At 41.5% G+C, this 12,498-nt stretch overlaps 1 protein-coding gene across 2 annotated transcripts in view; it reads left to right on the plus strand.

Annotated features, from left to right (window-relative positions):
• ARNT2 (aryl hydrocarbon receptor nuclear translocator 2) overlaps positions 1–11,991 on the plus strand; it is an 88,157-nt gene extending 76,166 nt beyond the window's left edge. For both annotated transcript variants that reach the window (XM_075273305.1, XM_075273306.1), the window contains 7 exons: positions 2,241–2,313; positions 2,400–2,526; positions 3,935–4,031; positions 7,626–7,761; positions 8,175–8,340; positions 10,165–10,301; positions 11,042–11,991. In XM_075273305.1, the coding sequence (XP_075129406.1) occupies positions 2,241–2,313; positions 2,400–2,526; positions 3,935–4,031; positions 7,626–7,761; positions 8,175–8,340; positions 10,165–10,301; positions 11,042–11,140 (835 nt within the window). In that variant the 3' untranslated portion in view covers positions 11,141–11,991. The remainder of the gene's footprint in view (positions 1–2,240; positions 2,314–2,399; positions 2,527–3,934; positions 4,032–7,625; positions 7,762–8,174; positions 8,341–10,164; positions 10,302–11,041) is intronic.
• The last annotated feature ends 507 nt before the right edge of the window (positions 11,992–12,498 follow it).

Raw genomic sequence — 12,498 nt, forward strand, 5'->3', positions numbered from 1 at the left:
TTCTAGTTTGTACACGTTGATTTTCTTCAGACACAATGAAAAGTTGTTGAAGGTCTTCATCGCTATTATTTGAGGCCCCAGGAAACATAGCTGTGACCTTTGGAGCTCCGGAGTCATCATATGTTTGGGGAATGTAATGGTGTTCTGAGATGGTGCAGTTCTATGCGGTTAAAACCGGATCAAAATTGTATTGAAAAAAGACATGGGGATTTGCTGCTGTTTTCACAATGTTGTTCTTGTTTTTGCAGGTGGAACATGTTAAATAAATGTATATACCTGTAGAAACTGCAATTGAAATTGTAGGAAAAATGCTTGCAGTTTTTTTTTTATATATAACATTTTGTTATGGAGTTTTATCATTTGAATACATCTTGAGACTTTAGTTCTAACATGCAGATATAGTCAGTCTTTTACTGGTCCCAGTAAGGCATATATTACCATATATTAGAACCTATGGTCAAGGCTACGTATGAAACAAGATCCCCACACATGCTGTGTACAGTCTGTAAGCAATTAAAGAGTATCCATAAGTATATAAGTATATAAAAGGTATCCAAAGAGACCATTAAATGTCATCATGTCCACATGTCTTCATACACATCACTAAAATATAAGATGACTTTGAAATAACCATAAAAACATGAGGTTTGACTTGTAAGCAATAAGTTATGGAGATATGGTTTAATACACTTTTGTCTCTAACCAGAATTGTAAGTATTAAAGTATGTGGGTGGAGGCATCCATTGTGCTGACTGTTCAGTCTATCACACAAGGGAAGCCTTGTAAATATGTCTTTTATAAAGAGATTGTTTAGTATTTTACTGTACTTTACATTTTCATAGTTTTATATGATGGCCATATGGTTGACACTTCCTACATACAGTATACATATAGGCAGAATATTTCACTGCAGCCTTATTACATAATACACTCTGTTTTCTTAAGAAGCATACAATAGACACGAAACGTGCCAGAATTCTGGAACACATGGCGTGTGAAACATATATAAGTTGTGTTACACACTTTTTGTGCTATGTTTAATGAGTGAGCATGGCTTCTCTGAAAGGGTAGCAGCTCAGTGGTAAAGGGTCATGGTGCAGAATTCATCAATATTGTAGCGCAAAAAGAAAATTTGATAACGGCGTTCTAAAAATGCCGTATTTTGGTCATCCGGAATAAACATCTGTGATAAAAATTGTGCATCTTGTGTAGCTCTAAGGGCTCGTTCACATCTGCGCCCGGGGTCTCCGCTTTCAGGTTTCCGTTTCCTGCCGGAAACAGGGCAGGAGACGGAAACCTGCAGGCGTTTTTCAAACCTATTCATTTGAATGGGTTTGAAAAGTGTCCGGCCTTGAGCGCCTGTGAGCGTTTTATGCTCTCCGTGGCGAAACTGTTTTTTTTAACCGGACACAGAATCGGACATGCAGGACTCTGTGCCTGGTTTAAAAAAAACGGTTTCGCCACAGAGAGTATAAAACGCTCACCGCCGCTCACAGCCTGAGACAGTCTGAGACCAACAGTCTGAGACCAACTAAGAGGAAGATGAGACTCTACGGACTGTTATACCCCAAATCTACCACCACTACCCTCCGACTCCAACTCCCTCCCACACTTTACTAGCTTTGGCAATGCCAAATATCTATTCGGACGTGCCAATAAAGCCTGTTTGATTTGGTTTGATTTGTCTGATAGGTCTCCGTCTTGTGCATGCAGAAGACGGAAACCTCAGAACCGAGTCCAGACACTGGTGTGAACCCAGCATCAGCTGTCTAAACTTAGGACAGCATTCATAAATCTACGTCACCGAACATGAAGATATGATATTTTATTTAACAGCATTTTTTAAAAGGTTATTGTATTCTCTAGTCTTCTGGAAACGTGACCTTCTGGAAACGTGACCTGACCTTGCCCATCTCACAAGGTACTAGTCTGGCACTGCTCTCACTTGGAGTTTGATGCGGTCAGGTATTCAGCCAAGAGTGTTTCCTTCTCACTGAAAGCAGAGAGCTTGACAATGGTAACAAACTGAATCTTGAAATATATTGAAAAGCAAAGAAAATTTTCTTATCCAGTCGCTTAAACTGAAAATAAGTATTTCTTTAAGACCTGTGCCTTGGAGTCGACACAGTTTGGACAGAGGGCACAGCTAAGGCAGCATTGGTGTTTATTTGTTTCAGTCGGATAAACTATCAGTACTCTTATAGCCTACAGTATTTCCGCAGCTGTTTCTCTGTTCCTAGGCAGGTCCAGCAGCAGCAGGCCGAGCTGGAGGTTCATCCAAGGGACAGTCTGTCCTCCTATGACCTGTCACAGGTGGGTATCTACCACATATACCTCCTAACCCATCTCCTTGCTGTGTGCTCGGCCTATGTTCCCTGACTTGCTTTGTGTCATTTCAGGTGTCTGTCCCAAATCTAGCAGGGAATGTACACGAGGGGGGAAAGTCTGTGGTAGAGAAACCAGAATCCATATTTTCACAAGACCGGGACCCAAGATTTGCTGAGATGTTTGCTGGAATCACAGCCTGTAAGTTGTCTATTTTACCCCATGAGTCCAATCATAAGATATTAAAGGCGATAGCTTTTACAGCGTCATTATTGGGCATACAGCCTTCCTCTGTGCCGGCAGGATATTTTCTTGCACTTGCCCTTGACGCCTCAGTACCTAGAGGACTATCAATGTTCATCTTTTTTATCTTGACCCTAATAGAGTCAGTCTGCCTACTTTCAACAATTTATTACATCTTTAAAGGGATTACGTGATTTTAGATACCTATCAAGTTCAGATCAGGACAGTTTAAGGCATGCAATAGAATTCAGGGACCCCGGGGATCTTGGTTATGTGTGTTTCCAATAAGCATTTATGTATGTTTGTAAATGCAGTGAGAGGGTCAAATGCCGAGTCTTCATTGAGAAGGAATGTAATGTAACATATCCAAGGTGCCTTCTCCTAGCCTCCTTGTCGCCATCAATGCATAGTTCCAGAAGTAACAAGGGCCTGTGTCTCTGATAGAATTGGGAGGGGGGACGTCTGCAAGAGATCTGACGGCTTGTAAATTATTTATATAGTGTTTGTGAAGTTAGATATATTAAGTGTAGATTTAATACTGTAACTGGCTGAGGCTGATTTATTTTACTGACATACTGACTATGCAACCTTACATGAATGTCAAATGTGTTTATGATATCTGGGGTATCTTTTGTGGAAGTTCAGCTTTGCTCCATGATAAGCATACCTTTATGTGAAATCGCACAAAGCCGAAAATTTCTCATTTATACATAAACCTTGCCATATGCATGAGATTAATGTTGGCAGACCATCACCTTCAGGCCCCCCGAATCTCTTCTTTTCCTGGCCTGGCAATAGATGTTTGGGGAAAAAAGGTTAGGTAGGTGGGTTTCAACATGGCTGATTTTTTTTGTTTATGAAAGCTAAGGCCACAATCATAGGTGTATGAAAGTGGTTTAGCCCCCTCCCTATTGAGAAAGCATGCACTCTCAGCCGAGAGTAACTTTTTACAGGGGTATGGGGGGAATAGTTGTTGGGTAAACAAGCTGACCACAATCTAATGTATAGCCTTGGCCCCATATGTACAGCACACAATTATATATTCAGAAATACAGATAGTTTGTTTCTTAACATTGATGTCTATAGAAACGGACGGCCATATGTTTACATCCGTTAAACTGATGTAAAAAAAGTGATCGGAATGGACCCTAAATCAGTAACCTAAATGAAAACATTCTTTGAAGAAGCTCTGGTATATAACACATTTAAGATCATGATATGGTACAATGATTTCTGTAGTGATGGTTTTGTTTAGGACTCATAATGGCAATGTTGTTATGGGACACGAAAATCTGCACCATGTGGCAGTTACGAAAAGTAGTACATTTGTAAAGACGTGTGTAACTTCTTTCCAATCCTCTATCAGCTGAGAAGAAAATGTTGTCAGGGTCAAGCAGTGGCGCTCAGCAGTTGTACTCAACAGGAAGCCCCTTCCAACCAGGTCACAGTGGCAAGACCTTCAGGTACTTCTAACCATCCTTACTGTCCTGCTGTCCAGTAAGTTGCATCCTGATGAATAACTGTTTTGGTCCAGGCTATGCGGAATAAGGCCCGTATTCATACATCTGCATTATGCAGAAGTGTGAAGTCCATGATAATTTCGAATTGAATGCAGACCCATTTTGTGTAATGGCTGTATGCAGACCTCCATTAGTTTTCCACAAACTGTTGGTTCTTGGAGAAAGGGCCCCTTCACATGGCATAAGCGCTCAGCTCATTCCGAGCCGTACACGCGAGCGCTTCTAGACACTTCCCATTCACTTCAATGGGAGTGCGCGTAAAGCCGGCTTTACAAGCGCTCCCATTGAAGTGAATGGGAAGTGTTTAGAAGCGCTCACGTGTACGGCTCGGAATGAGCCGAGCGCTTATGCCATGTGAAGGGACCCGAAGAGTGGAGACATGCTCTATGTTCGTCCAACTTGTAGACCATGGAGCTCCATTAAAGTGTCTGTGAAAATTACAGACAGCACACAGATGCCATCCATGTGCTGTCTGTTTTACATGAACCAAAGACCTTGTAGACTATAGGAAATATAAAAATATTAAAAAAGAACTTGATCTGTTATTCATGGACGTGAGGGTTGGAGAGCTGTCCATTATTATCAGGAACCTTACAGCCACAAAATGCAGATGTATGACTAAGGTGTCATGTCATTATGTAGTGAATTACACAATATGCTATAAAAACTGCACTGCTGTCAAATAAAAATGAGACAACAAATAAGAATTCACAAAGTATATAAATTATGCCATAAAAAGAACAAAAAATTCCTTACTTCCCTAAAACTTATTGTAAAGTAAGTTAAATATGCTGAAAAAATAATAATTGTTGAGTACACAATAAAAGTTACATTTTAGAGAGGAAGTGAAAGTTTTTATTCTTTTTATACAGCACAGTTTGGTCACCACTCTTTTCGATTGGAATCACCTTTTGCAATTATACCCAATATGGATTTTGTGTAGCAATTCTGCAATATTAAAATATATATTCAAGTCAGAGAAAAGTCTTGTAATAAATAGGATTTAAATCTCAGAACTTTCTTTTATATCATGCTATATACAATACTGGTGAGTATTATCCTTTAGAGTACATCCAACGCTGGGTTCACACCAGCACTCAATTTCCGTTTTGAGGTTTCCGTCTTTTGCAGACTGAAGACGGAAACCTGGCAGTGTCCGGCCGTGAGCGCCTGTGAGTGTTTTGAGCTCTCCGCGGTGAAACCATTTTTTTTAACCGGACACAAAGGAGCATGTCCAACTTTGTGTCCGGTTGAAAAAAACGGTTTCGACGCGGAAAGCACAAAACGCTCACCGGCGCTCACGGCCGGACATTTTCCAAACCCATTCATTTGAATGGGTTTGAAAAATTACTTCAAGTTTCTGTCTCCTGTCCAGTTTTGAAACCTGCAAAATGGAGACCCGGGGCAAAGATGTGAATGAGCCCTAATATATGATATTTTTATTTGGTATTTGCACAAATAATTTATACAGAATTTAGTACATATATGTATTAGCAGTAGGAGTTGCATTTATTTTACTTTGTTAGTCATAGGCCCAGTTAATATCTGTGCATGGGAGAGTCTCAGGAAGTCTGCATGGGGACCCCCCCCCCCGAACGGAAACCTAATCCGCATAAAAACGCGGTTACCTAAGGAAACCCACGGACCCCATAGACTATAACGGGGTCTGTGTGGTTTCCACACTAAGGGCCCGTTCACACGAGCACAGAGGGGTTGGATTATGGCGCATAATCCACATCATAATCCACCCCCTCACAATGGTGGTCTATGGAGACCGCTAGCGTTCTTTCCTGCTAGCAGAAAAAAGAAGCGAGCTGCACTTTCTTCAGGCGGATTCCGCGGCCCGTCGAGCTGCGGTGTCCGCCTGGCGGCAGAAACCTCCGGAGTTGGCCCATTCATTTGAGCCAACTCCGGAGGGGGAAACTACAACAGTTGTGGCAGGCAGGTTTTGACCCGAGAGTGACGCAGCTCCCTGCGTCACTCTCGGTACCAAAATCCACCCCACTGCCCCCCGTGTGAACTAGCCCTAAAAATGCAGAGCAGTACTTTTCTCTCCGCATTTTTATATGGAGAAGGGAACAGAGTGGCTTGAACCAGGCCATATTAAATAGTGTTGTGAGTTGAAGAAATTAAACTAGCTGCAGGAAATGTTATAAGATCTAAAACCAGAAAAAACTCCTGTGTTTAATTTCCCCACCATTCTAGAGCCAGTGCCCTACTGCAGTGATTCCCAAACTACATGAAGGCAGGATGAGTTTTTTTGGCAAATATCTTGTTTGGTACTTAGCAGCATTCAAAAAATAAAAGTCCTGGTAAAATTAAAAACATTGCGTCTTTATTCTGCCTCTGAGGCTGCTATGTACTGCATGCCTTCACACCAGTGCTAATGGTTCTTACTTCTGCTTCCTCACAGTATAATGCACCCTTAGCTCTTTTCACATTGTGTAATGCCCATTGTACCCCTCACAAAAGATACTTTCACCTCCATGTACCCCCTACAATACAACCCCACCTACAAAGTATAATGGCCCTCATACACAGTACCATGGCTATTTTAGTGTCACCACACACAGTTGAATGTCCAGGGGATGCCAGTACTGCATGTCACCATGTTTTTGGAGGTTTTTTTTTTCTTTGAGCTGCATGCAAAAGTGGATGGGATTCATGAGAATCTCATGCCCACTTTGCAGGATAAACCACAGCACAGACATGCTGCAATTTCCAAAAAGGCACGGTTTTGGAAATCGCAGCATGTCAATTATATCTACGTAAACGTCGGTGGCTTTCCCATAGATATAATGGTAACAAAAAGTCCACAGAGGAAAACTCCGTGAACTTTCTGTTCAAAGTGCTGCGAGAAGAACCGTGATGCGTTCCCACCGTGGTTGTTTCCAAAGCGCTTTAGCGCGGCGATTCCGGCCCATGGGGCCTTAGCCTTACAGAGTTTTTGGTATATGTTAAGTGACAGAACCTGACTCCAACTGAAAGAGAACATAATAAGTACAATGTGAGATATATCAGTTATGGCAGGAGATGCATACTAGTTTTACCATTTCCATGTTCAATATTCTTGGAGTGCGTATACATTTATGTATAGTGAGTGATTAGCTCTATATCTGTATTCTCAGTTGTTGAATGGAGATTGACGTAAAGGCGTTTTCCCATGAACATAACCATATTTAAAATTGTAGACCAATAAAATTTGAACAATTTTAGGAATACAAATAAATACAATTTTTGCAGAGCTGTATAGATTTTCTCCATCCATCTTAGCAGTCTATTGTCTTAATTGGTTACCAATAGATGTTACCATGAATGCATGAACTTTCTATAGTCTGGCACAGAAGCCAAGGTTACCGGGCAGGGACAGGTAACCTACCATCAATGTACCCAGTAGCCACACCTTAGTATCTTACAATGATAACTGTTCACAATACTAAATTCCTTACTGTGCTGTCATTTTTCCATCAACTCACAAAGTAGAACAAGATTCTATAATACATGGTCTGAACATTTATTGCATTTTTTTCATTCCAGCTCTTCGGTAGTCCATGTAACTGGTGTGAATGAAATTCAGTCTCCTACAGGCACTGGACAGAACTTATCCCAGATATCACGCCAGATTAATGCTGGACAGGTCTGGACTGGAAGCCGACCACCATTCCAAGGACAGGTATGTTCACCATCAAATATCTGTATAAATAGCTACAATAGGGCTCACGTATCAGCCATGTTGGTTCGGCATTTCTCTGTCAGAATTTGTAGGGGTTTTTTGCAACATTTTTCCTAAATGTTCTGGACCATTTCATACATTTTCACATTTTGTGAAGATCTGCAGACGGGTGTCTTTATGGCAAGTATAGCCTTATCTATCGATAGGGGGAGTGTCCACATAAATGTTGGACATCTATTTAATATGGTTGACCATTTATTTTAGGTTTCATTTGTTAATATCAGCCGGTCATTGCATGTTTCATCAGCTGGACGTGCAGATCACTGGGACAGGTGGGAGGATTGAAGGGGAGAAAGTAGGAAGCCAAGTCCAGGATTATTTGAGGACAGTTATGTTTTTTGTACATTTTACAGCAAATTACAACACAATCTGGAAAAGCTCAATCGTCTCCATTTGGTATTGGAACCAGCCACACTTATACATCAGACCCATCCACGTATAGTCCACTGTCAAGCCCGGCCACATCATCTCCCAGTGGAAATGCCTACTCTGGCCTAGGAGGAAGAAACGCTGCATTCAGTAAGTGTACATTTGTTGGCCCTAAATGTGTGACATATTCCTTAAAGTATGTGGTGACAAAAATTACACACATCCCGGCACATCATCAATGTTTCCATCTCCAATATGAACTACATCTGCCCTACGCATGTGAACGCACCCCTGTCTTTCTCTTTATGGTCAGGCCATCAATGTCCTTTACCGAGGAATATCATCCTACACTTATATCAGTGCTTATTCAGTTTTCTGTAATATACGTATATAATCATTAATAAGAAAAAAATTCTGATAGTAAGTCATAATATGATTAACTATAATATGGTTATTTCACTATTACTGCCATTCATTCTTGATAGAATTGAAGACTTTCCATATTGAAAATCCTCCATATTCTATCAGAATAGACTATTATTATTTATTTATATAGCACCATTAATTCCATGGTGCTTTACATTTGGGGGTTACATAGAATACACAGAATATACAGGTAGATATAATACTAGCAATGACCGACTGGCATGGTGGGGTAGAGGGCCCTGCCCACGAGGGCTTACAATCTATGAGGGAAGGGGGTAGGGACAGAAGGAGTGATAGTGTTATTGGAGGTTGTAGGCCTTCCTGAATAGGTGAGTCTTCAGCGCCTTCTTGTAGCCTGTGATTGTGGGGGTCAGTCTTATGTGTCATGGTAAGAAGTTCCAGAGTATGGGGGATGCACGGGAGAAATCTTGGAGCTGGTTGTGTGAAGAGCGGATGAGAGCAGAGCGGAGTAGGAGGTCATTGGAGGATCTGAGGTTATGTGTGGGCAGGTAGCGGGAGATTAGTTCAGAGATATATGGAGGGGACAGGTTGTGAATTGCTTTGAATGTTAGCGTTAGTAGCTTGAATTCAATTCGCTGGGCTATAGGTAGCCAGTGGAGGGACTGGCAGAGGGGAGCAGCCGATGAAGATCGGGGGGTGAGGTGGATTAAGCGAGCAGCACAGTTTAAGGTGGACTAGAGGGGGGCGAGGGTGTTAGCTGGGAGTCCATGGAGAAGGGTGTTGCAGTAGTCTAGGCGGGAGATTATGAGGGCCTGGACGAGCATCTTGGTAGTTTCCTGGCTGAGGAAGGAGCGGATTCGGTGGATGTTCTTGAGCTGGAGGCAACAGGAGGTGTTGAGGGTTTGAATATGTGGCTTGAAGGATAGATCAGAGTCCAGGGTTATCCCAAGGCATCGGGCCTGTGGGACAGGGGTAAGTGTGGTTCCATTAACTTTGATAGATGGGTCAGGTGGAGGGGGCATTCAGGATGGGCTGAAGATGATAAACTCTGTTTTCTCCATGTTGAGTTTGAGAAAGCGGTAGGAGAGGAAGGAGGCTACGGCCGCTAAATAATCTGGAACTCTGGCCAGCAGGGAGGTAATGTCTGGTCCAGAGATGTAGATTTGGGTGTCATCAGCATAGCATAGCATATCTGTTATTCTCTATTCATTCCTCCACACACAGATTCCATCTCTACCAACAAGATTTTACTTTGATATTTTGTGTCTCCATGCCCGTGTATGTATTTGTCTAATATAGTCAGTAATGGATGGAAAGATGACAGTGCGTCTAGTTTTCATAATAGCATAATAACCGGGAATTATTAAAACAGGTTAAAATCTGAATATGACAAAAAAACTGTTACAATAGATGCATTATTTTTTCAGTTCTAAAAGAAAACCACACTAGCCTAAATCATAGTGTACACATCACCTTACTGACTTGTATACAGACAAATGCATTGTAAACTCTGCCATTTCTATTGTTTAGCAAGCTGTATGTATGTATTTTATACTTCATATATGTACATATTGCCATTATGTGCAGCTGAAACAGGACAGAGCGGTAGCCAGTTCCAGGGACGGGCGTCAGAAGTCTGGTCTCAGTGGCAGAGCCAGCATCATAACCAACAGAGCAATGACCAGCACTCCCATCAGCAGCCAGGCCAAGCAGAGGTGTTTCAGGTATTGTACAATTAGTATTAGTATACAATATGAGACTTGTCCACTATAGTAGTGATCTCATTCCTGTTCCCCCCCCTATGGGTCCATCATCACTGTGTAGACTAACTTACATCATTCCCTTCCATACTCTGTGGTGTGTTTTCTGATGACCGCTACTCAAGGTAAGCAGGAGGAGGAGTGAGGTTAATCTCTCCCAGTGGTAGATATGGAACATTCCTAATAATAGCACTGTATTAGGGTGCATGTACGTATATAACAAGATCCTTATATTTTCTGCAATGTTGTTCTGAACTAGCGTTCCTCTAAAGGCCATGTTAAAGGGACCGTCCTTCTGATCATAATAGTGTAATAATAAAATAAGTTATGCTCATCTGACCGATCTGCCTGGCTCTCGTAGTGCGGGGTTTCCAGGTTCCCTGCAGATCTCTGCTTCCTGGTCCTTTTGAGTGCTCAGCCAATCACTGGCCACATCTGCGAAGGCGTGTCACTGCTGTGGTCAGTGATTGGTAGAGCAGTCATTTCCTGCATGTAGGAACCAGCAGGGACCTTTGCAGCATCAGAACGGCAGCGACGGATTGGTCAGGTAAGTATCATGTATTACTTATTTTTACACTATTCTCAGTCTCTTTTAATTTGGTGATTAATTTGTTTAGTTGGTTCGTAAGGAAGGTACACAGTAATGTGAGATAAAATCTAAAAGGTCTTATTTCTGGATTCACTTCTATTTTTTTTATCCTCAGGATATGCTACCCATGTCTGGAGACCCCACTCAAGGAACTGGCAACTACAACATTGAAGACTTTGCAGACCTAGGGATGTTTCCACCGTTTTCTGAATAGTTTCCTGGGAGAGATCTCCTTTTTCTGTGTTACCCATATCGGCTTTGTATTGTAAACCAGTAAAGACCAGAGACAGTATTAGCTCTGCACTTATATTTGCGCCCTCCAAGTGGCAAACCTCTGCCGTGTCTGTCTGTAAAACCAATATACTGTACATCCTCAGTTCTCAAGCTGGACAGCTTTCAATGAGCCTGTTACTGCCTCAACTCAGTGATGCTTTCATGTTACAGACTGCCTCTCTGACAGCGAAATGTAAGCGCAAGACGGCAAATACATTACAATCAACTGGCATATTGTTATACAGAATGACACCGGCTGCTGCAATGGTTGCACTTTGTAACTGGAAAATCGTCTTCAAAAGTCTAGAATGTAATGGAAGTCATTTCTACTGTTTATGACCTAGGGATCATCTGTCTGTCTCCACTATATTGTATAAAAACATCCATTGCTCGGGTTTGTCTATTACGCAGCACTCTGTTTCCCTGTCCTGTAATTTCCCAGGCTTTTCCATATTCCAGTGAACTGGGCGGTGAGCAATGACCAGTCACCATGTTACTTAACTGTCAAGCTGTTCTGTTACGTGAAGCGTATACATTGTGTATTTTGTACTACTGAATGTCCTGTACTAATTCTCACATTGCATAGTCTGACTATGCAGAATTTTGCTGATGCCCTTTCATTAAACGGTGACATTGGCCATTTTGTTGGTTATTACAATGACTTGTGATCTGTTCTTCAATTTCCCTAGCGGCCTCATCAGATTTCACAAATGTACTGGCCCTCAAACTAGTGAACACAAAAATGTGAATTTTGTGTTTTTTAGGAAGGTCATAAAAGATGAGGAAGAAAGAACTGGCCATATAAAAAAATTGTCTGTAAATGTTCAGTTTTAGTTATCCCTACAATCCATCTGATTGGTCAGAAATCTGTAAGTATAAACCCAGCTTTAGCTTTTCAAAAGCAAATACAGTATAATGAAGGAGCAAGTGAGTTTCCAGAAACCATATGGTGTTGGATTTTTACATATGGAAATACTGTGTAACTTATTGCCACAATGTTGAAAAAGGGACTGATACCAGATAGACTCTTAAAGAAAGAAAAAAAATCATATAATACATTGGGTGCTATTAAAGAATTGTCATACTATCTTTTACACACAGATCCAGCAGACAGAGATGGTACTGACTATAGCTGCCTATGTTACATTGTGCTGAGGTATTATAGGGTTGGTAACATAGCAGAGCGCTACTGAAAGCTAAAAAGCAAGAAAGGTTTCTAATAATGAAGTCCAGCATATAATAGAAAAGGGGGTGCAATGATGGAAGGTTGTGTTTCCACTGGAGGTTGTCTTCAGGTTG

Source organism: Leptodactylus fuscus, chromosome 5 (genome assembly GCF_031893055.1).
Source record: "Leptodactylus fuscus isolate aLepFus1 chromosome 5, aLepFus1.hap2, whole genome shotgun sequence".
NCBI lineage: Eukaryota > Metazoa > Chordata > Amphibia > Anura > Leptodactylidae > Leptodactylus > Leptodactylus fuscus.